Source organism: Rhinoderma darwinii, chromosome 6 (genome assembly GCF_050947455.1).
Source record: "Rhinoderma darwinii isolate aRhiDar2 chromosome 6, aRhiDar2.hap1, whole genome shotgun sequence".
NCBI lineage: Eukaryota > Metazoa > Chordata > Amphibia > Anura > Rhinodermatidae > Rhinoderma > Rhinoderma darwinii.
The window spans coordinates 111,093,313-111,116,238 of record NC_134692.1 but is presented as its reverse complement, the minus strand read 5'-3'; the positions used below and the strand labels follow the sequence as shown (position 1 = coordinate 111,116,238).

The 22,926-nt window shown below is 41.4% G+C and overlaps 1 protein-coding gene across 1 annotated transcript in view; it reads left to right on the top strand.

Moving 5' to 3' along the window:
• LOC142655659 (uncharacterized) overlaps positions 1 to 22,926 on the top strand; it is a 235,042-nt gene that overhangs the window by 156,297 nt on the left and 55,819 nt on the right. The window contains exons 42-47 of the mRNA XM_075830110.1: positions 7,792 to 7,905; positions 9,184 to 9,312; positions 19,027 to 19,188; positions 19,273 to 19,434; positions 20,270 to 20,438; positions 21,813 to 21,997. Coding sequence (XP_075686225.1) covers positions 7,792 to 7,905; positions 9,184 to 9,312; positions 19,027 to 19,188; positions 19,273 to 19,434; positions 20,270 to 20,438; positions 21,813 to 21,997 — 921 coding nt within the window. The remainder of the gene's footprint in view (positions 1 to 7,791; positions 7,906 to 9,183; positions 9,313 to 19,026; positions 19,189 to 19,272; positions 19,435 to 20,269; positions 20,439 to 21,812; positions 21,998 to 22,926) is intronic.

The following is a 22,926-nucleotide window of genomic DNA, read 5'->3' as shown; positions in this document are numbered from 1 at the left end:
AAAATTTTCCTTTAAAACATAAAATACTACATTCTGTGACATAGACGCTGTAGTAGTTTTCAGACCTTTCTTTTCTTTGGGAATATATAAGAATGGAAGACTTGGAAAAGCATAAGCCCAGGACTTATGTCTAGAAAAGTGGGTCTCAATCTTCCATTATACATAGTACCCAGTTAAAGAGTAATTAAGCTTACTAAGAACTTATGAAATGTCATAGTGACATGTCAGAAGTTTTGATCAGTGGGAGTCCGTGCACTGAGACCCTTACCCATTGCTAAAGCGAATCAGCAGGACCATTTTGGTGAGCTCTGTGCTGCTTGGTTTCTAATTGGCTTTTCTCGGAAAGCCAAGCAAGTGGTGTACTGGCTCAGTAGAAAGTATATGAGTCCGTACACCACTCCCTCGGCTTTCTAAATTTTAGGCCATTTAACCAAAGCTTTTAGAATACTTTTTTATGTTCCTTTTTTTAAAGCACCCACAGAATTACTTCTACTTTATTATATTCATAGCTTTAATCTAATTGACTGCTATGTGCAAAGAGTGGCACCTGCTCTGGAGGACTCTATGTTTTACAAGTACAACTATGTATTATATGTTCACCTATTTATTAGAATGCATGCTAGGTAATACCACATTTCCCCTGCAGTGGCCGCTGCAGAAGACATGTGCGGCTAGCTGCATCTTTTTCCTGGTAATAAAAGATGATCGCCAATGCATCCTTATTTCGAAAAGGCATGTACCTGAGGAAGAGGTCGGACCGACCTTAAAACGCTTTGTACGTTCATTAAATTATCCTTTCTAGTATTTACTCCAGTCCTTCTCATTTTGGTGGCACCCGGTGGATCCTTAATTTTTCTTTTTGTTGGTGTTATTTCGAAAAGAGGTTGCCTACATGGGGCAACCTGTTGAATAATCGACTTTACAAATTAGAGTATTCATTTTATGTATCTTCTTTTTCACTCCCTTTTGGGCAAATGTTCTGACACGTGAAAGAAATGGCTAAAGTGCTCCTATAAAATTCCCTGTAACTTTATTGTCTCATTATACTGTACTATGTGTAATTAAGAGGAAATAACAATCACTGTAAAACCTCTAATAAATTATTGGCTGTGTCTGTAGTATTGCCAGAACATTGGCAATTTCTTGTGGTTTTTCTTTTACTTCTCACCAAGGTCATTTTCAATTCCTTTAAACCCTTGTTGCCTTGGCGCAGTTACGTTTCTGGGAACAAACACAATAACACTGCAATAAAATAAGATTTCTTGCCATCGCTCCACGTACAGTATCTGTGCCAACACACATCACATCGAGCTGCTGCACTCAGTAGGTTCAGTAGATGCTTGAGACTACCAGAACAAAGCAGATATGTCTCCAAAATACATTTAACATAAATGTGGTTAAAGCTGGCTAGTATGGATTGTACTATATTGTATTTTAATGCTATACAAAAATTGTTATTCAGTTTGCAAATTTACACAAGTGAATTTGATCAACCAACTACTACTTACTAATTTGATCAACCAACCAACCAACCCACCAACCAACCAACCAACCAACCAACCAACCAACCAACCAACCAACCAACCAACCAACCAACCATTACTTCCTGTCAAAATGGATATCAGTAGATCTAAACAAATTGTACAAATTAAACATGAATAAACCCTTCAGAATTGATAGCTGTTTATGTACCATATATTATTTCCCTATTATTGAAGGGGTTATCTGCTATTAGGGCATGTGGATGTAATAGAGAAGTTTCTCCCACTCAGCCCGCCCTCCCTTTCAGCCATTGTGTAAAGGATCTGCCAGGCACAGCTTCTGTATCAACGCCCATAGGTAATCAGTCTGCACCTGCTTCTATGTCTGTGAGACTGACTCCTTCTTCCACCACTCAGGATGGCAGGCTTAGGAGTGGGAGAGCCTATCGCAGACTGGCCAGACGGAGCTAGCTCCCGCCCTCTGTCTATTTATACCCGCCTTTCCTGTTCCTCCTTGCTTGTGATTCTTCTCGTTTGGTTTCCTGGCCCTGCTGCAGCTTCTTGAACTATTTGTCCCTGCTTCATATTGACCCTGGCTTACTGACTACTCTCCTGCTCTGCGTTTGGTACCTCGTACTCTCCTGGTTTGACTCGGCTTGTTCACTACTCTCCTGCTCTGCGTTTGGTACCTCGTACACTACTGGTTTGACTCGGCTCGTTCACTACTCTTGTTGCTCACGGTGTTGCCGTGGGCAACTGCCCCATTTCCCTTAGCTTCTGTGTACCCCTGTTTGTTTGTCTGTCATGCACTTATTGAGCGTAGGGACCGTCGCCCAGTTGTACCCCGTCGCCTAGGGCGGGTCGTTGCAAGTAGGCAGGGACTGAGTGGCGCGTAGATTAGGGCTCACTTGTCTGTTTCCCTACCCCTATCATTACATAATCACAAGCCCATATACCTAGTCTACCCTGGTCCCTGACACTACTATGGACCCCCTTGATACCCTGGCTCAGCAAATGCAGGGTCTCTCCCTACAGGTCCAGCCCCTGGCTCAGAGGGTCAACCAGCCTGATGCTACCATGGTAGTGCCCCTCACCTCACCTCTTGAACCCCACCTCAAGTTGCCTGACCGGTTCTCAGGGGACCGGAAGACTTTTCTCTCTTTTCGGGAGAGTTGTAGGCTCTATTTTCGCTTAAATCCCCACTCCTCAGGTTCTGAGAGCCAGCGGGTGGGTATAATTGTGTCCCGGCTCCTGGAGGGGCCCCAAGAATGGGCCTTCTCCTTGGCTCCTGACGCCCATGAACTTTCCTCCGTTGATATTTTCTTTTCTGCTCTCAGACTCATTTATGACGAGACTGACAAGACTGCCTTTGCCGAGAGTCAGCTGGTGACCTTACGTCAGGGTAAGAGACCTCTTGAGGAGTATTGTTCTGACTTTAGGAAGTGGTGCGTAGCTTCTCGGTGGAATGACCCTGCCTTAAGGTGCCAGTTTAGGTTGGACCTGTCGAACGCTCTGAAAGACCTGCTAGTTAGCTACCCCTCTTCTGACTCCCTATACCAGGTTATAGCTTTAGCGGTACGACTTGACCGACGTCTCAGGGAACGACGACTTGAACGTCTTGGTGTTTTCTCCTCTGACTCCCCCATGATGCCTCCCGAGGTTCCGTTGCTTCGTTCTTCCACGGAAGACTCGGAGGTACCTATGCAACTCGGGGCCTCCGTGTCCCCCCAACAACGTAGAGAGTTCCGCAGGAAGAATGGTCTCTGCTTCTACTTTGGGGATGACAAGCATCAAGTGAACAACTGTCCTAGGCGTAAGAATAAGCAGCCGGAAAACTTCCGCGCCTAAGTGATCATCGGGGAGGTCACTTGGGTGCACAGGTATTTCCCGTAAATATGAAACGTAATAAAATCTTGCTTCCCTTTCAGGTCTCTTTTGGTGGTAGGTCTGCTACCGGCAGTGCCTTCGTGGATTCAGGGTCTTCTGCTAATATCATGTCTGTGGAATTTGCTATGTCTCTAGCTATGCCTTTGATTGATTTGCCTAAACCTGTCCCGGTAGTGGGTATCGACTCCACTCCTCTTGCTAATAGTTATTTTACACAGCATACCCCTGTTTTTGAACTCCTTGTTGGCTCCATGCATTTGGAGCAGTGCTCTGTACTGTTAATGCAGGGATTATCGTCCGATTTGGTTTTAGGCCTTCCCTGGTTGCAGTTGCATAATCCCACGTTTGACTGGAATTCTGGGGATCTTACCAAATGGGGTAATGAATGCTTAACGTCATGTTTTTCTGTTAATTCTATTTCTCCCCCTGAGGAGGTGAACACACTACCTGAGTTTGCTCAGGACTTCGCTGATGTTTTCTCTAAGGAGGCCTCCGAAGTGTTACCTCCTCATAGAGAATATGATTGTGCAATCGATTTGGTACCAGGAGCTAAGCTCCCTAAGGGTAGGATATTTAATCTCTCTTGTCCCGAACGTGAAGCCATGAGAGAGTATATCCAGGAATGCTTGCCCAAGGGTTACATTCGCCCCTCTACTTCTCCGGTAGGTGCTGGCTTCTTCTTCGTAGGGAAGAAGGATGGTGGTCTTAGGCCATGCATTGACTACCGAAACCTGAATAAGGTCACTGTGAGGAACTAGTATCCCCTTCCTTTAATTCCTGATCTCTTTAATCAGGTTCAGGGGGCCCAATGGTTCTCTAAGTTTGATCTACTGGGGGCTTATAACCTTATCCACATCAAAGAGGGGGATGAGTGGAAGACTGCGTTTAACACGCCCGAAGGTCATTTCGAATACCTCGTCATGCCCTTTGGGTTGTGTAATGCTCCCGCGGTCTTCCAGAATTTCATAAATGAGATTTTAAGAGACTACCTGGGGATATTTCTTGTAGTGTACCTTGATGACAGACTGAAAAATGTGTGTTTGGGCTGCAGGAGATACCATTTTTTGGTCAAATCCTCACTCCTCATGAATTCCGCATGGACCCCGCCAAGGTCCAGGCTGTGGCGGAATGGGTCCAACCTGCCTCCCTGAAGGCATTACAGTGCTTCCTGGGGTTCGCAAATTATTACAGGAGATTTATTGCTAATTTCTCGGTCATCGCTAAGCCTCTTACGGATCTCACTCGCAAAGGTGCCGATCTCCTCCACTGGCCTCCTGAGGCTGTCCAGGCTTTTGAGGTCCTTAAGAAGTGCTTTATCTCGGCCCCAGGACTGGTTCAGCCCAACCAAATGGAGCCATTTATCGTGGAGGTTGACGCATCCGAGGTGGGAGTGGGGGCTGTCTTGTCCCAGGGTGCCAGGTCCCTCACCCATCTCCGTCCCTGTGCCTACTTCTCCAGGAAGTTTTCGCCCACTAAGAGTAACTATCATATTGGCAAATGCGAACCCTTAGCCATTAAATGGGCATTTGAGAGTGGCGCCACTTCCTGGAGGGGGCTAGGCACCAGATAACGGTCCTTACCGACCACAAGAATCTGGTTTTCCTAGAATCTGCCCGGACGCTAAACCCGAGACAAGCTCGATGGGCGTTATTTTTTACCAGATTCAACTTTTTGGTTACCTATAGGGCTGGGTCTAAAAATATTAAGGCTGATGCACTGTCGCGTAGCTTCATGGCCAGCCCTCCTTCGGAGGAAGATCCTGCTTGTATTTTGCCTCCAAGTATAATCATTTCCTCTATTGATTCTGATTTAGTCTCTGAAATTGCGGCTGATCAAGGTTCAGCTCCCGGGAACCTTCCTGAGAACAAGCTGTTTGTTCCCCTGCAATTCCGGCTAAGGGTACTTAGGGAAAATCATGACTCCGCACTATCTGGTCATCCAGGCATCCTGGGTACCAAGCACCTCATTGCCAGAAACTATTGGTGGCCTGGGTTGCCTAAAGACGTTAAGGCCTACGTCGCCACTTGTGAAGTTTGTGCTAGGTCCAAGACTCCCAGGTCCCGACCAGCGGGCTTACTACGTTCTTTGCCCATTCCCCAGAGACCTTGGACCCATATCACCATGGATTTTATCACCGATCTGCCTCCATCTCAAGGCAAGTCGGTGGTGTGGGTGGTAGTAGACCGCTTCAGTAAGATGTGCCACTTTGTGCCCCTCAAGAAACTACCCAATGCTAAGAAGTTAGCTACCTTGTTTGTCAAACACAGCCTGCGTCTCCATGGGGTCCCTGTCAATATTGTTTCTGACAGAGGGGTACAATTTGTTTCATTGTTTTGGAGAGCCTTCTGTAAAAAGTTGGAGATTGATCTGTCCTTCTCCTCTGCCTTCCATCCTGAAACTAATGGCCAAACTGAGAGGACTAATCAGTCTCTAGAACAATATTTAAGGTGTTTTATCTCTGACTGTCAATATGATTGGGTCTCATTCATTCCCCTCGGCAAATTTTCCCTTAATAACCGGGTCAGTAACTCGTCAGGGGTCTCCCCCTTTTTCTGTAATTTTGGGTTTAATCCACGGTTCTCCTCCGTTTCACCTGGTAGTTCTAACAATCCCGAGGTAGAGGTCGTTCATTGGGAACTGTGCACAGTCTGGGCCCAGGTTCAGAAGAACCTAGAGGCATCCCAGAGCATACAAAGAACTCCGGCAGATAGAAGACGTTCTGCTAACCCCTTGTTTATGGTCTGGAAATCTGGTGTGGCTATCGTCAAAAAATTTGCGCCTGAAAGTCCCGTCCAAGAAGTTTGCTCCCCGGTTTATAGGGCCGTACAAGGTCATTGAAGTCCTCAATCCTGTCTCTTTCCGACTGGAGTTGCCCCCATCTTTTCGAGTACACGACGTGTTTCATGCCTCCCTCCTTAAATGCTGCTCCCCGTCTTTGGCTCCCTCGAGGAAACCTACGGTCCCTGTTCTCACCCCTGAGGGGAAAGAATTCGAGGTGGCCAAGATTGTGGACAGCAGGATGGTCCATGGCTCCCTCCAGTACCTGGTACATTGGAGAGGATACGGGCATGAGGAGAGGACTTGGGTACCAGCCCGGGATGTTCACGCTGGGATATTGGTCAGGAGGTTCCACCTTAGTTTCCCCAATAAACCAGGTTCACTTAGAAAGGGTCCGGTGGCCCCTCATAAAAGGGGGGGTACTGTAAAGGATCTGCCAGGCACAGCTTCTGTATCAACGCCCATAGGTAATCAGTCTGCACCTGCTTCTATGTCTGTGAGACTGACTCCTTCTTCCACCACTCAGGATGGCAGGCTTAGGAGTGGGAGAGCCTATCGCAACCTGGCCAGACGGAGCTAGCTCCCGTCCTCTGTCTATTTATACCTGCCTTTCCTGTTCCTCCTTGCTTGTGATTCTTCTCGTTTGGTTTCCTGGCCCTGCTGCAGCTTCTTGAACTATTTGTCCCTGCTTCATATTGACCCTGGCTTACTGACTACTCTCCTGCTCTGCGTTTGGTACCTCGTACTCTCCTGGTTTGACTCGGCTTGTTCACTACTCTTCTGCTCTGCGTTTTGTACCTCGTACACTCCTGGTTTGACTCGGCTCGTTCACTACTCTTGTTGCTCACGGTGTTGCCGTGGGCAACTGCCCCATTTCCCTTAGCTTCTGTGTACCCCTGTTTGTTTGTCTGTCGCCCAGTTGTACCCCGTCGCCTAGGGCGGGTCGTTGCGAGTAGGCAGGGACTGAGTGGTGGGTAGATTAGGGCTCACTTGTCTGTTTCCCTACCCCTATCATTACACATTGGAGCCATTTACAAAGGGCAGCTCTCCTTCTGAAGGACATGGCTCTTGAACGGCCCATTCTTTTCAATGGATGATATGTAATGCTTCATCTCACCTGCAGTCTCCATTCTCACTTCATACATATTTACCCCTCTTTAAAGGGATTGATACAAATTAATACATACAACTTAGTACTTTATGGCAGGTGGCTGCATTTTGGGGACTACAATAATACTAGCTGCCATTCAGAACACTCAATCATGAAAACATAGTAGCTGGCGCCACCTCAGCACACAGCGGACCATACCCACACTAGGTCTTTTATAGTAATTACACAGTAGTGCCACTTTACAGATATTCTTAACTGTTGTTACCATAAAGAAGTGCCGTGCCAGCACAATCATGTAATCAACAAAACATTGCCTATACTATTGTGCTTCTCTACACAGAACTACCCATATTATTATGCCAGCCACAAAGCAGAAAGTATAAAATAATGCCAATCACATAGCAGTGCCCACAAAGTAGTTACTGCTGCAACAGTGCCCATAGAAGTCTAGAGTATATTTGAAAAAGATAATAACTGATTTCTGTTTTTGAATGGTTTCCTCTTAACCACTCGCAGTACTCTTATGTGTTGTAGATGCATCTTGCTTGGAATAAAGGCATTCCAGTCAATATCACAATCATCTTCGAGGACAAGGTTTCTAATTTCTCCAGTGTATGGAATGCCTGTGTGGACATTTTACCAGGTCAGGTATGAACTATGAGATTACAAAAATGTTTGAGAAAATAGTTTTATTTGTTTTTTTTTTTCAACACTGATCCTTACATGCTTAGATAGACTGAGTTTACTTTGTAATAGAAGCTAAAGAAAACATATGTCCTGCCAAGGAAAACCACTCTAATTTCATAAGTACCTACACAATCTCATGTTAGAACGTGCCCATTATACAAATATTTCCATTAATGTAAAATACCTGTTCATGTCTATCATTTATGGAGTTCCATTATTCTACTTCCATCCTCCTAGTTCCCAACTCTTATAAACTGATTATAATTAAAAAAAAATGTCAGGGAATGAGGCAGAATGATGAATGAATGAATGAGGAACTAGCACATAATCTGTTCTTTCCAAGGACTCTACTAAGGACCAGGGGACATTCATTGCGTGTGGAAGAAAGACATTTCAGACATCAGTATTGGAAAGGGTTCTTTATAGTTAGAGTAGTCAAACTATAGAACGCCCTACCCCAAGAGGTAGTGATGGCAGATTCTATGTCCGCATTAAAAAAAAGGCTAGAATATTATTTACTGACAAATGGCATTGAGGGTTATAACTAATCTAGCAATGAATGACGGGTAATTGATTGAGAAAGGTTGAAATTCATGAACTTGTGTATTTTTTCAACCGATGTAACTGAGGAAAAGGACTTATTTTGCTTTTACCACAGACCTCAAGTAAATAAATAAATTTTTGACAAACTTGTGTTCTTTGTATGCATTAGATCACTTCTATAGCCATGGGCTCATACTTATTATGTACGTATTATGTACGCATCCATGTTCTATGGTCCCTTGATATGATACCATATGGAGTGCCTATGGGACTATAATACAGACTCTGTGTGCGACTGTACAGGGTTCGTGCACACAGCTTTGCATTTTGCTTGAGCCCTTACTGTATATTCCACACAGAAGTTGCTAATTTTGTTGGAGGACATGATTTGGTCACCTATGTGATTAAATGTTGTGCACAGGAGGGGGCAGTCGAGCAGAGAAGCAAGATACAAGAGTTTATTTACGTGTCCCTCCAACAAAACATAAAATATATTCATGTGCAGTATGCACAACACGTCTTTTTCTGCAGTACGAAGAATTTTGAATTATAGGCAAAATGTTACACATATACTACCATAGGAGGGTGACAAAGCAAACCTTCTTTTCAAATAGTTTATTGTCCTAGCAGTTCCTTTTCATTGAAGATGTTACTGAATTTCCAGTAATAATTCATATCATGTACTCCTTGCTACAGATGCAGCACATCCTGATCACCAGAAACCTTCACATGTGTGGATATTTGGAGAGAACATCAAACATGTTTCACGAGAATGTGAGCTTGAAGTGGAATGACAAAAAAATTGTGCAAAGTCTACTGTACAAGGTAAACTACATCCAAAGAGTTATTCCTGCCAAAAACGGAATATCCATTTTTTTTTTCCAAGCGAAAGGTCCTTTTACACAGGCAAATATTCCACCCATTTAATGAGTGTCGATCGACAATATAGCATGTCAACTGGCGCTCATTTGTTCCATTTACATTGAGCAATGATTGGAAGTATGGGGACAAGCGATCATTAATACCATCGTACGTCTCCATAAGTTTTTCATCTTGTCGGCAGCACATCCTCTTTTTACACGGGGAGATGTTCTGCCGACTAGCAGACAATTTTCTGGCTGCATAAAAGTTGCAATTAGCTGACAAACGATTATCCAAAATAGTGGGTACCACTAATATAGATAATGGGGTGCTATATTTGTGTCTTTATAACAACTTCAACGACCAAGAGAAAGACGACACATAAAATCAGTTGTCCACACTCCATATTATCAAAATAACACTTCTTTATTAGTTAACACGCATTTAGATATACAAACTCTTTTAAAAAAAACCAAAAAACATTTACGATACACAAAGTGATTTGGATACCCTATACCAAGAAGGTACTCTTGCAGTGCATGCACAAGTAAGGTCTAGGAAATCAAAAATAATCGAAGAAATACAAATATATTGGTGTACCACATGTAAAATATATAGACAAAATATAGCAATGACCAAAAGCCTAAAAACTAATTATATTTAATCAGTCTTTATTATGCCATCTGAATGAGAGGTAATAAAGTGCAAGTGCAACAAATAAAGTGGCATCCAAGTGGGGTGTCTGAAAACTCAAATCAAACAAAAAAGGTTGTATTGTACACAAATGAATGTGGAATGAGACAACCTGGTAGATAAGTGAACTGCAATAGGAATCCCAGGCGCATCGCCGCTAACACATATGTGTTCCTTAGGGATCATCCTAGAAGCCACATGTGTTAGCGGCGATACACGTTTGCTCGTTCACCATCTGATCGCTGCCCTGTGCACACATGGCAGTCATTGGAATAAGCGTTTGTACGAACAATCATATGTCCGTGTAATGGTCTGTTTAGGGCCTAAAAGGCTACGTAAAGCCTTTTATTTTTTTTTATGAAATTTATGTGTAAATGGGTTAAAAACATTTTTCAAATTGACTTTTTTCAAAAATGTTCTTTACTTTTTGCGATGCATCTTCTATGTATTCACTATACATAGAAGTTGCATAGCACGCGCAAAAGCCAAATCCGTCAGTCTAAACTTAGATCTGATTGGTGGTAGCGTTATCCTGTGTGTCAGAGACGCAGAAGCCACTGTCAGCAAAGCCGTAGGTCCAGCATACTCGGCTTACACTATAGTGCATACATAGAAGCTGCATGGCAAAAAGTAAAGACATTTTTTTTTATAAATGTCAATTACGTGTAAATTATCAAAACATTTTTTAATCACAATACACATACATTTAAAAAAAAAAAAAGAGGCTAAAAATGTTTACATAGCTTTCAAGTTATATTTCCTAGCCTGAAAACATTAAATAAATAGTCCTCTATCTTAGGCACAAACGTGCTTTTGCGGCCGCAATTACCCCGAAAATCCATGGGAGAATTGCGGCCCCATTCATTCCCATGGGGCCATGCACACGGCCAGGAGCCCGGACCGCAGAAAGAACAGGCAAGTCTTATTACGTCCGTGTTCTGCAGTCCAGGCTCAAAGCAAATAATGGCCGCGGCCATGTGCACAGCCCGCGAAATGCGGGCGGCTTGTGGGTGACACTTCGCCCCCTGCCGACCCGAAAATCACAGCCATGCACATGGCTACGGTCGTGTGCATGAGGCCTAAGCTTTATATAAATCCTGTTTTGCAGTGCCTGATTAGATGGCTACATTAAAGCTGCCAATGCTCATTAAATCAATGGATTCGAGCAATAAACTTAAAGACTATGTAAACCTTTGAATTGCATTTTTTTTATTATTATTATTATTATTATTTTTTGATTAGAGAGACTTTATAAATAGTTTTTCTTAAAAATAATTTTTACTTCTTGAGATACAGCTGCTCTGTATGTATATATATATATATAATATATAAACAGGTGGTGGAGCAGCACAGTGAAAAATTACCAAAATTGTCTGGTGCTAAGCTTCTGAAAAGGAGTGACCTCTCCTCATATGATAATCAAAAAAAGGCAGCAAAGCAGCATTCAAAATGAAATGATTTATTCACCTTACATAGTCTGCAACGTTTCACCTTCTCAATGAAGCCATTTTTAAACTTGAAAATGCCTTCATTGAGAAGGTGAAACGTTGCAGACTGTCTGGTGAATAAATCACTTCACTTTGAGTGCTGTTTCGCTGCCTTTTTTTTATTCTCATATATATATATACTGTGTGTATAAGTATTTATTTATATATATATATATATATATATATATATATATATATATAGTTATCTTTGTAGTTGGATGTTTTGGTGTAGGGTTTAGATTCTTTCACGGTGCTGCATCGAAATAAACACACCCCTGAGGAAGGTCAGATCAGGGAGCCGTTAAATCCCTGGGGACATCCCTGCTCAAACGGGCGAGATCGATATAGTATTGATCTCGCCCGTTTAACCCATCAGATGCGGCGCACAATAGCGACGCCGCATCTGAGTGGTTTTGGAGAGAGTGGTCTCTTCTATGGCAGCCGGTGGCCTAATAAAGGCCTCCAGGTCGGCGTTAAGTTATTGCCTGCTAGGCCATGGCAGAGGTTTTTACATTATTTAACCCGCTCGGCGACGCCGTAAAAAATAAAATAAAAAAACAATGCAATGCAAGGAAACGCCCCATACAGCTGCATCGGCAGAAAAATAGAAAACTTATGGCTCTTCAAATATGGAGACACAAAAACAAATCATTTTTAAAAAAAAAGTTTTACTGTGTAAAAGTAGTAAAACATGAAAAATCTATATAAATTGGTATCGTTACAATCGTAATGACCCGCTGAATAAAATGATTGTGTTATTTATAAAATGGCGTAAATTTAGGATGCAAAAAAGAGTGGCAAAATTGCTGTTTTTTTTATGTCCCCCCCAAAAAAAGTTAATAATAGTTAATCAATAAATTATATTTACCCCAAAATGGTGCTATCAAAAAATACAACTTGACCCCTAAAAAAAAAAAAGACCTTATACAGCTATGTCGACGCAAAAATAAAAAAGTTATAGCTCTTTAAATGAGACAATGGAAAAACATAAAATATAGCTTGGTCATTAAGGCCTAAAATAGGCTGGTCACTAAAAGGTTAAAACATTATTGGTTTTGGTGCTTTGAGTGGATTAGGTTTCTGTGTTAGGTACTGCTCATTCAAATTCAATATAACTGAATGTAGAGAAGATAAAGTTCTGCTGAAAAGGTGTGGTGTTTCGTAGGAAGTGGTGTTTTACTTTTAACACAAAGAATTTCTGTGCCAGAAAGTGGTGTCACATATTAACCTTAATAAAGTCAGACAAAAACTTGAGGACAGTTTGACCTTAATTTGCACTATTATTTTCAGGTATAGAAAAGCGTTTGTTCATGGACTAATACTTTGGTTAATGTTTGACTTCTAACCACAGCCATTGGAGTCTCTATGTCTGACTCGACCTATTTTTTATTTTTTTATTTGTTTCAAATGTTTTTTCTAAAGGTTTTTTTTTTTAAAAGTGTATTGGTTATAATCGCCCATTGCTCTCCACACAGGGGGTTGTTGATAATCATACAATAAAGGCCAAGAACAAAGGATCTACACAATCTTTGAACGGATTGAGTAGTCACAAGTTATATGATAACTGAGTAAGGCTGGATTCACACGAGCATGTTCAGTCCGTAAAGGACGGAATGTATTTCGGCCGCAAGTCCCGGACTGAACACACTGCAGGGAGCCGGGCTCCTAGCATCATAGTTATGGACGACGCTAGCAGTCCCTGCCTCGCTGCGGGACAACTGTCCCGTACTGTAATCATGTTTTCAGTACGGGACAGTAGTTCCACGGAGAGGCAGTGACTCCTAGCGTCGTACATAACTATGATGCTAGGAGCCCGGCTCCCTGCAGTGTGTTCGGTCCGGGACTTGCGGTCGAAATACGTTCCGTCCTTTACGGACCGAACATGCTTGTGTGAATCCAGCCTAACAGTAATTGAACAAGAGGGTTGGAGTGACCCAAGTCAATTAGATGACATGAAAAGGGAAGTTTGGCCTTTGTTGGAAAGTGATATATCTTGGCTCAAGGGTTCAGCAAAATTTTAATGTTCGGACTTTGGAGAAAGCTGATCCAGGACTGCCAGGTCTTCAAAAATTCCTCTATAGTGTCAGTGCGAATGGCGTGTATTTTGTTTACATTTTGATGCAATATGAATTTCTGTCGCTATGCATATATAATGGTAAAGTTGGTGAATTTGGTTGGAGCACCTGGAAGGTTTGTCAGCTAATAGGAGAACGGATGGTTTCTTGTGGAATAAAATGGATGTTTCCCTACAATGAGGAGGCAGATTTGTGACCAAAAGAAAGCTACATTGGGAAACATCCACCATATATATACTGTGGATCCGAGGTCAGGGCACCAGCATTCTCTAAAGCATAGCAGAGAGGAAGTGGGATTTAGATGATGGACTCTAGTAGGAACCAGGTAAGATCTATGTAATATTTTGATAGAAGATTCAGCTAGTGTAACCTGATGGCTGCCTTTGGATATTGTGGTGGAACAGTGTCGCCATTTTTGTAGTGAGAACTGAATATCAAGATCTTGTTCCCACTTAAAAATAGTTGGGTATCTAACGGAGGTTGATTAATTGTAGAGTACATAATAGAAATATGACCAGGATTGATAGGTGACACTGAAGTTCAAATGAGGTAGACGAGTGGAGGTCTTGTGTGTTCGTGATAGAGCGGAGGAAGTGCAGTATTTGATGAAGTTTAAAGTCAGGAGGAAGTTTGTGTTTCTCTGCATACTATTGTGCAGTTATACGTTTTTTCCCTATTGTGAACTGTTTATATGTGACTATTCCTCTAGATGACCACCAGCGAATTAAAAGGGCTGGAGGTTTGAGGAAAAAGCTGTATTGGGGATTATTTTTGTCATTGGTGAAGTGTCACTAGAAAAACGGTATTGTTGTATCTATTGCCTCCAAAGAACCACAGAGTGATGAGTAAGAGGTGTGTCTCTCTTCAGATTTGGTGGTAGTGAGCATTTATTCCTGAAGACACTCTGTATATTGTGGCCTGAGGAGGGAGGATTCATTAATGACCCAAAGTGTAGCCTTGGATCCTGCATTTATTACTATCAATCGTGGCACATTATGATATTGATATAGGTGTGGTACTGGCATACCTCCTAGTCTCTTATCGTACTACATATTTTTTTTCTCTGTTTCGTTGCTGTTTGTGAGACCAAATTAATTAAGGGATGATTTTTGGAGATTCTTTATAACTTTGGAGCTTAGGGGGATAGGAAGACATCATAGTTTGGGTGGTGTATTTTCACCGAGTTGATACGGCCCACCCAGGAGAGAGATTTTTTGTTCCAAGTACACAAATCTGTTGTTAGTTGTTTAATGAGGGAAGGGCAGTTATGGTTATATAGAGTGTTTAATGATGGAGTGATTTTAGCCCCTAGGTATGATATGTATTTAGGGTGGGCCTGAAACCCAAAAAAGCTAAGAGACATTAGTTGACTTTTTTTTTTTAAAGATATCTTTACTGATTGTTCGATCAGTACTTGTGTATTTTAACAATCAAGCTTTAAAAAATAAAATGCTGTAAGTTAGGGCAATGAGTTGTACATAATTGTCAGTGTATACATATGTGAAATAAAGAGTCATAGAGAAAATATAAGGAAATTTTAACTGTGAACAAGCTGCAGGGCAGATCTAAATTGACCTGCCTTACCCCGAAGCGCAATTTCTAAATTTTAACCTGCATATAATGTTATATAACTTTGTGAATATTTAGCTTTACTGTGTTTGTGTTAATTTTGAGTTATTTAATGTTCTCGCCATTCATATACATAGTTGTTTTCAAAATGTGTTCAATATTCTGCTTGTTGCTCTTGGAGACAGACTGCAGTTAAGCTCTACTTGGCTGTCAGACATGTGACCTAACAGGTTATCTCTAACTGTATCACTGTGATCTGAGCTTTCACAATGCACGGCTTCCTGTTTACAGGAAACCAGCAGAATTCTGAATTAGTTAAACTTTAGCAAATTTTTATAACTAGTAAACCGGATGCATTGTAGTCCATTTACATACTAGGGACATTAAAACTTGCATTTGTGAGGCCAGAGTGAAAGAAATAAAGAGGCTCTGTCACCAGATTATAAGTGCCCTATCTCCTATATAATCTGATCGGCGCTGTAATGTAGATAACAACAGTGGTTTTTATTTAGAAAAACTATAATTTTTTAGCAAGTTATGAGCAATTTTAGATTTATGCTAATTAGTTACTTAATAGACAACTGGGTGTGTTTTTACTTTTGACCAAGTGGGCATTGTACAGAGCAGTGTATGATGCTGACCAATCGGTGACCAATCAGCGTCATATACTTCTCATTGTTTCAGCCCATTATTACAGCGTGATTGTGTAGTAAAAGAAGCTGGGCTGTAACAATGAGAAGTGTATGACGCTGATTAGTCACTGATTGGTCAGCCTCATACACTCCTCTGTACAACGCCCAGTTAGTAAAAAGTAAAAACACGCCCAGTTGTCTATTAAGAAACTAATTTGCATTAATCTAAAATTGCTCATAACTTGCTAAAAAATGATTGTTTTTCTAAATAAAAACCACTGCTGTTATCTACATTACAGCGCCAATCAGATTATGTAGGAGATAGGGCATTTATAATCTCGTGACAGAGCTTCTTTAACTGTGCTCCATACATTATATTTCCTTAACATTACATGCAATAATAACTACTGCTGCATGTTCCTGTTTTGCCTGCCCGCTGTAAGCTCTATGCACATAATACTAGTTATATTGAGAGCTTGAAATCGCTAAAGCCCCTGTACCTCTTCCGGTGGATGACTGCAGTATGGCGCAGTTGTATTAATTGATGGCCATTGCTGTATCTCGCATAGATTTGTGTGGAGCAGACCGCTTCCATGCTCGGTCATTGTCATTTATGTCACTTAAAAGTGGAGTTTTCCTTTCTATTTTCCAAACTGCAATGCTACTTTACTAAACATTAACTTTTATCCCTGCAGAACAGAGAAAAGATGTGCCTAAATAATAACATTTAACATGCTTTGATACTTTTAGACTACACATAATTTTACTATAGAGCAGTAGTTTGTGCTCCAGAGCTGTCCTTCCTATGGATCAGAGCCTCCTAGTCAATTAATTACCCACATGAATACAAGTACACAGAGACTCGTACTTTCTCTCTCCATTCTCTATCACTGTCAATGTTGTGTATGTTACCCCAATTGTGGTGCCCCTTCGAATCCTGTGACTTCTTGGATTAGACTAAAAGAAGCATTCATACACTGAAATAGATATCCACATGATAGAACACATGCATCCTGTAAGCTAGCAATGGATATTCCTCCAAATAGAATTCCCATTCATTTCAGGTCACAGCCATGATAAGACAATGGTAAAAAGCAACTTTTAAATAAAAAAAACATAGGGGCAAATTTACTAAATTGTCTGTATCTAGAATGTGTTGACAAATTCTCCAAATTTTGGTATAATTCAATTAATTAACAGATGTTTGCGCCTCACTAGACATTTTTAAAAAGAGTCTAGAAAAGGGGCTGTAGCTTAGTAGGAAAGGGGTGTGGCTTATGTGCCAATGTACGAAAAACGAAGCCAACCAAGAGTTGGTATAAAGAAAAATGTCTAGCGAGTTTCATCAACTGTATCTTACAGCGTGCGTCACCGTGATAAATTTGGCTCGACATCAGACTGCCTGGTTTACATTTGTGCTAATCTAAGTCTTAATCTTTGATAGTTTAATAAATCTGTCTCATTGTTATTTTTTTTCGTTTACGCTGAGGTAATTCTCTACAAGCTATTTTAAACAAATGACTGCACTTAAGCTTTATCTGTTTTTGTGTTTCACAGTCCACAAAGTACACCAATAAGAGAGCAATTCTGGAGACTAGTATTCTTATCGTACATAATACTGGTTAATGAGGTTTCACAAAAAAGATCTGGCAATCTGCTGGAATTTGAGTTACCAACCATTGCCATGCTGTATTATCAACAATGCTGTTAAGGGAACAATTCTGATAATATCATTATATAAGGGCATTGCCCTCCCAGCACCCTTGCTGATCAATTGTTTGAAGGGTCTGCAGCGCTCCTATGAGTGTTGCAGCCTCTTCATTGTTTACATGGATTTATTTTTCATTTGTAGTTGTAAACTTTCGGAGCGACTATGCAAAGTATTGCAGTGCTGTACCATTCAAGTGAACACATGTGCGCCGCAGCCACTTTAAACAGCTGATCGGTGACAGGGCGCCGAGAGTCGAACCTCCACTAATTTAATATTGATGGCGTATCCTAAGGACAGGCTATCAATTTTAAAATCCCGGATAACCCCTTTAATGTAAATAAGTATCCTAAGCGTCTTCTAGTGGCGGCTACAGGTAGCCAGCATCTTATCTTTTAGATCTATATCTATGTAGGGGATTTTGAGCTCTGCATCAAAAAACAAAGCTCCGGCCACTATAAACCGTGGTGGATCTGCCACTATAGCAGCCATAGCGGCTGCTATGGGGCCCGACGCATGAGGAGGTCCACGTCGTCCGGCCCCCTCATGCCCGGTGGCGTTGCTTCATCGGGCATCCGGGGCCCTGGGCGACTGCCACATTCAATTGTATCTGTGTCTTTATGACTCAGATACAATTGAATACTATGGTGAAGCAGGGTGCTGCCATTCACTAGGCTGCAGGCCACATCACTATATCACACCCGCCTACGCAAGGGTCCCATTTCGACGTCTCATGGGCTGCTGAGGAGGTTCAGGGGGCAGTATCTACAAGGGGCTGTGTGGCACTATCTACAAGGGTGTGTGTGGCACTATCTACGAGGGTGTGTGTGGCACTATCTACGAGGCTGTGTGTGGCACTATCTACAATGGGGGCTGTGTGGCACTATCTACAAGGGGTTTGTGGCACTATCTACAATGGGGGGGGGGGGTGTAACACTATCTACAAGGGGGACTGTGTGGCACTATCTACAAGGAGGTGTGTGGCACTATCTACAAGGAGGTGTGTGGCACAATCTTCAAGGGGGCTCTGTGTGGCACTATCTACTAGGGAGAGTGTGGCACTACCTACAACGGGGTTGTGTGGCACGATTTACAGGGGTGTGTGTGGGGGAGGGGGGGCAATAAAAAGTTTGCTATGGGGCCCAGTCTTTCCTAGTTACGCCCCTGGCTATAAAGATATATTAAGAAATATATCCGCACAGAATTTTCAACCTATTTGAACAAAGTGTCTCCAAGGTTACTCTTGGCTTAACGGTGCCTCGTACGTTCAGTTTAGTTTGGCCTCTTCTACTTAGTTAAAACCACTGAAGTTTAGAGATTCAGGCAATGTTTGAGACTTGCGGCACTAGAGGAATACAATAGAAAGAGGGCATATACAAGTGGAAAAACTTTGCATTTGTGTGTTTGTTATTTTTGAACTTTTAACTGTTTTGATATTTATTATTTTTATGATTAATTCCACATGGGTATCTTTTTGTTTAATGATTGGATTTTTTTTTCTTTAAATTCTGTAGAGAGATAACACATTGGATCCTCACAGTCTCCAGCTAGAAGCCACATTCGAAAACGTCTTTGTAGTTGGCTGTAGCAAACAACATATTTTGACTAAAATAGACACGAATTACATGGACACCATGAACCACATCCTGAAGCTGGAAGTCTGTGATATTCCACATGTAAGTCTGCCTTTTTATTACTGCAATTGCACAAATTTTCATTCTTCTTTCTTTCAGTATAATTTTTGTGCATTTTATTTTTAGCCGATTGTTTTGTCTGGAAGCCATCATCTTGGCAAGGAAGAAGTTTTACAATCAAAGATTCAGCTAAGCATCTCTCCAGATGAGAAGGATGATGCGATATTGGCTTTGGTCTTGCATGGTCATGGGGAGAGTCAAACACAGAATTATTCACTAAACTTACAGGTAGGCCCATGCAGACATAGCGGATTTGTTGTGTATTTTCTATCCGGATTTGTGGGCAGAAAATCCACAGTGGAAGACTGTTGAAGACAAGTGGATGATATTTTAAAAATCTCATGCATATGGTCCTAAAAAATTCTGCACGGAAATTAGAGTATACTGTAAATTGTCAAATCAGCATGGTCAATCTGTTGTGGACGTTCATTGCGGATTTCACTGTATACGGGGCAAAATCTGGAGTAAAATCCACACAACACAGACACTGTGGAAATGTTGTGGAAACCCTGCCGAAAATCCATATATTTCCGGCCTGTGTGAATCCAGTTGCAAACTTATCAGTTTAAAAGAAAACTCCAGTCAATGAAGACCATTCAGATTTCACTGGACAATCTCCGATTTACAAGAATACAAGAAACTGAGGTCTAGGGGTCTTTTGTGGGTTGTCGCCCTGTCCGCAGTACTTGTACCTGCAGAATTTACATGGGGTAACAAGGTTTCACTGATACATTTAATTCCCTGACAAATACTGATACTTAACCACATGAAATTCACCAGTGACTACCTTTTCCCTCCATTTCAGTTCTTCCTTACCCAGTGAGAATGACATGGGAGATGGCAGTGTGTGATTATTTGCAGTCTAGCCTAAAATTTCTTGTATGGCTGGAGTTGTCTTTTAATACTAGCAATGGTGAATGTTGTTCTTGTGTAAAGGGGAAATTAAGGGTTTGGGCAGTCAGGACAGTGCCATATTGGAAAAATGAAAATGACAAGGAGCACTGGCCAGCTTGGCGGAACCTGCAGGGCTGGTAATTTTTTTCCTAAATATTCTACATTACAGTTAAATGCATCAGCTGCAGTTCAGCTTGGTTTTAATGGGAAATACATGTCATCTCCTGCACTATGGCAACTCCTGCTACAAGGGACGTTTCATGACAATGACAGTTGGATTGTGAGTGCTTCCAGTGAACACAGATGTTTTCAACTGAAATTTGGACAACATGTGCCAGGTACAGTATTTCATTCCTGCGATGAACAATTAAATTAGGTTGAATTTGAATTAACTGCTTTTGGCTTTAGTTGACTTAATTTACAAATGATTTGCCAATCCCAACATCTTTGTGATGTATGTGATCCCCCTATACTCTCATGCAATTTACAGTGATATTGCCACATGTGTATAGAGTATAGTACTATTCCAACTTAAAAGGAAAATCTATATTCTGTCATGCCATAAAGACAAATCTGAAGGCTACATTGGTGAAGCCTCTGAACTCGGGCCCCCACCAATTCCCAAAATTTGCAGATCCTGAACTGCTTTGATGCCTCTCAAGCTATTTAATTTCTAACACACTACTCTAAACAAATAGACATTCAAATCAAAGGTGTGCATCAGTAAGATTATTTTTGGCAGGATAACCCCTTTTTAAAAAACTTAAAAAAATGATCGTTAATGTTGTAATAATGAGTACCACCACTTGGGGACAAATAGGATGAATTTGTGAAAGGTGAGCAGAAATATTTACTGCAGGCTGCGTCTTGACTCAGATGAGATAGTAATTGAGGATATTGGTGTGAAAATATACTTGTATTGCATTGAATTCAAGGAACTATTGTCCATTATTGTAGTTCAAATGTAAAAAATAAAGCAAGTCTTCCATATGTGTCCTAGGAGTCATCCATTGCCTCTCCTTCGCCCCCTACAGTACTAGTGCATGCAGAGAAATAACCTGAAGCTCCTGGGCCCAATACAAAATCTGTAACAGGGCCCCTCACCTACAGTGTCCATTTATAAAACTGGTATCTTCTTATGTGATAGAGGGGCCTTTGGGTCCCTTTCAGCACCTAGGGCCCGGGTCTGACTGCTACCTCTGTACCTCTAAGATTCACCCCTGATTACATGGAAGTCCCCTATAGCCAAAGACAAAGACGTCGTGGACCAGGAGAAGATGGACCTGTCTTCTCTGCCAGCTTTCTACAAGATTATTTATTTTAGCTTTGTACTCTTTGTTGTTGTTTATTTATTTATTCACTTCTTCGTTTAGACTCGCTTTTATAGCAGGTGATCTTTACAGCATTTTAAAAGGCAACGCCAAATTTATGGCACATAATGTTTTGCTGTCAGGCAAATGACAGCTTTATCTGATTTAGAACTGCCAAGAATGAGTCTATAAAATAGTTTTTCAAAGAATTGAAAGAATAGAACATTATGTTGCTGTTGGAGGTGACAGTGTTCTCACCTATTACATACTGTGACATAATATATTTTATCTTCTGCTAAACTTGGTACGGTCAGATAATGCTTGAAAAATATTTTTCTCTCAAAGTTCATTAAAGCAAATCCAAACGACACTGCACAGTGTTCAATTTTATGTTTTTCTTAGGAAGTTCTGAAGAAAAAGGAATAGAGCTCGGCGCTAGCATGGATTCCAAGTATTTGGCTACAGTGGATACTTATGTAAAGCTTAACAGAACACTAGAAAGGTTAGGACATTTTGTCCTATCTACAGTAAACCAAAGTCTAAGTTTATCCTACCAAGGATGTGGAGAGAATGTTGCCAAAGCCGAGGTAAAGGGTTTTCTATGTTTTTTTTTTTTTAAACATACTCTGTATTGTCTTAAAAAGTAAGTTGTTTTTTTCTAAAGAGGTGCCAAAAAATTACATTTAAACGTCCTTAAGAATTAATTTTTCTCCAACAATTGCAAAACTACAAGACTGAAATCTTTTCTGCTGTCACCAGTAGCACATAACTAAAGTACTTCTAATATATATAATATAATACTTTTTTTACGGGGACAGCAAAATCCTGAGTCCTAGAAGCTGCAAATAAACTCAATGCCCAAGGTAACGCTGCTGACAATTAGAAGTCACTTTACGTAACAGTGTTGAAAAGAGAGATAGGAGCACATGCTTAGCCCCTTCCTTCTTCTTTACTCGCTGCTAAACTTAAAGGGACTCTGTCACCAGTTTATCAATTCCCTATCTCCTAACTAATCTAATAGGCGCTTTCCTCCTGATAACTACAGTGTGTTTTGTTTTAAAAAACTCTTATTATTTGCAAAGTTATGAGCATTTTTCTAAATATGTAAATTAGCCTTTATTAGACAAGTGGGTGGTAACTGCAGCAATTCTCCTGAGATGGAGCCTTCTCACAGCCTCTGACGCTGTCCTATCAGCATGAAGCTGCTTCACACAGCGTGAGAGACGGAGACTGGAGGGAAGGGGGATCACTTCAAACAGCAATATCTTGGGCTATGGACCACCTTGAACTGTGGTGGCATATGAAAGATGAGATTTTAATCTTTCATATGACATCAGGAAAACAGTTCTAGCTGTGACACAACCGGAGATATCGCCAGTTGAATACACAGTCGGGAATGGAAGCTGTATACTATATGATCACACTTTGTTGCTGGGCAGGGAAGGGGGAGAAGCTGTATGCTGATTGGACAGCGTCATACAGAAAACATTACATGCCCAGATTGAAAATAAAGAGT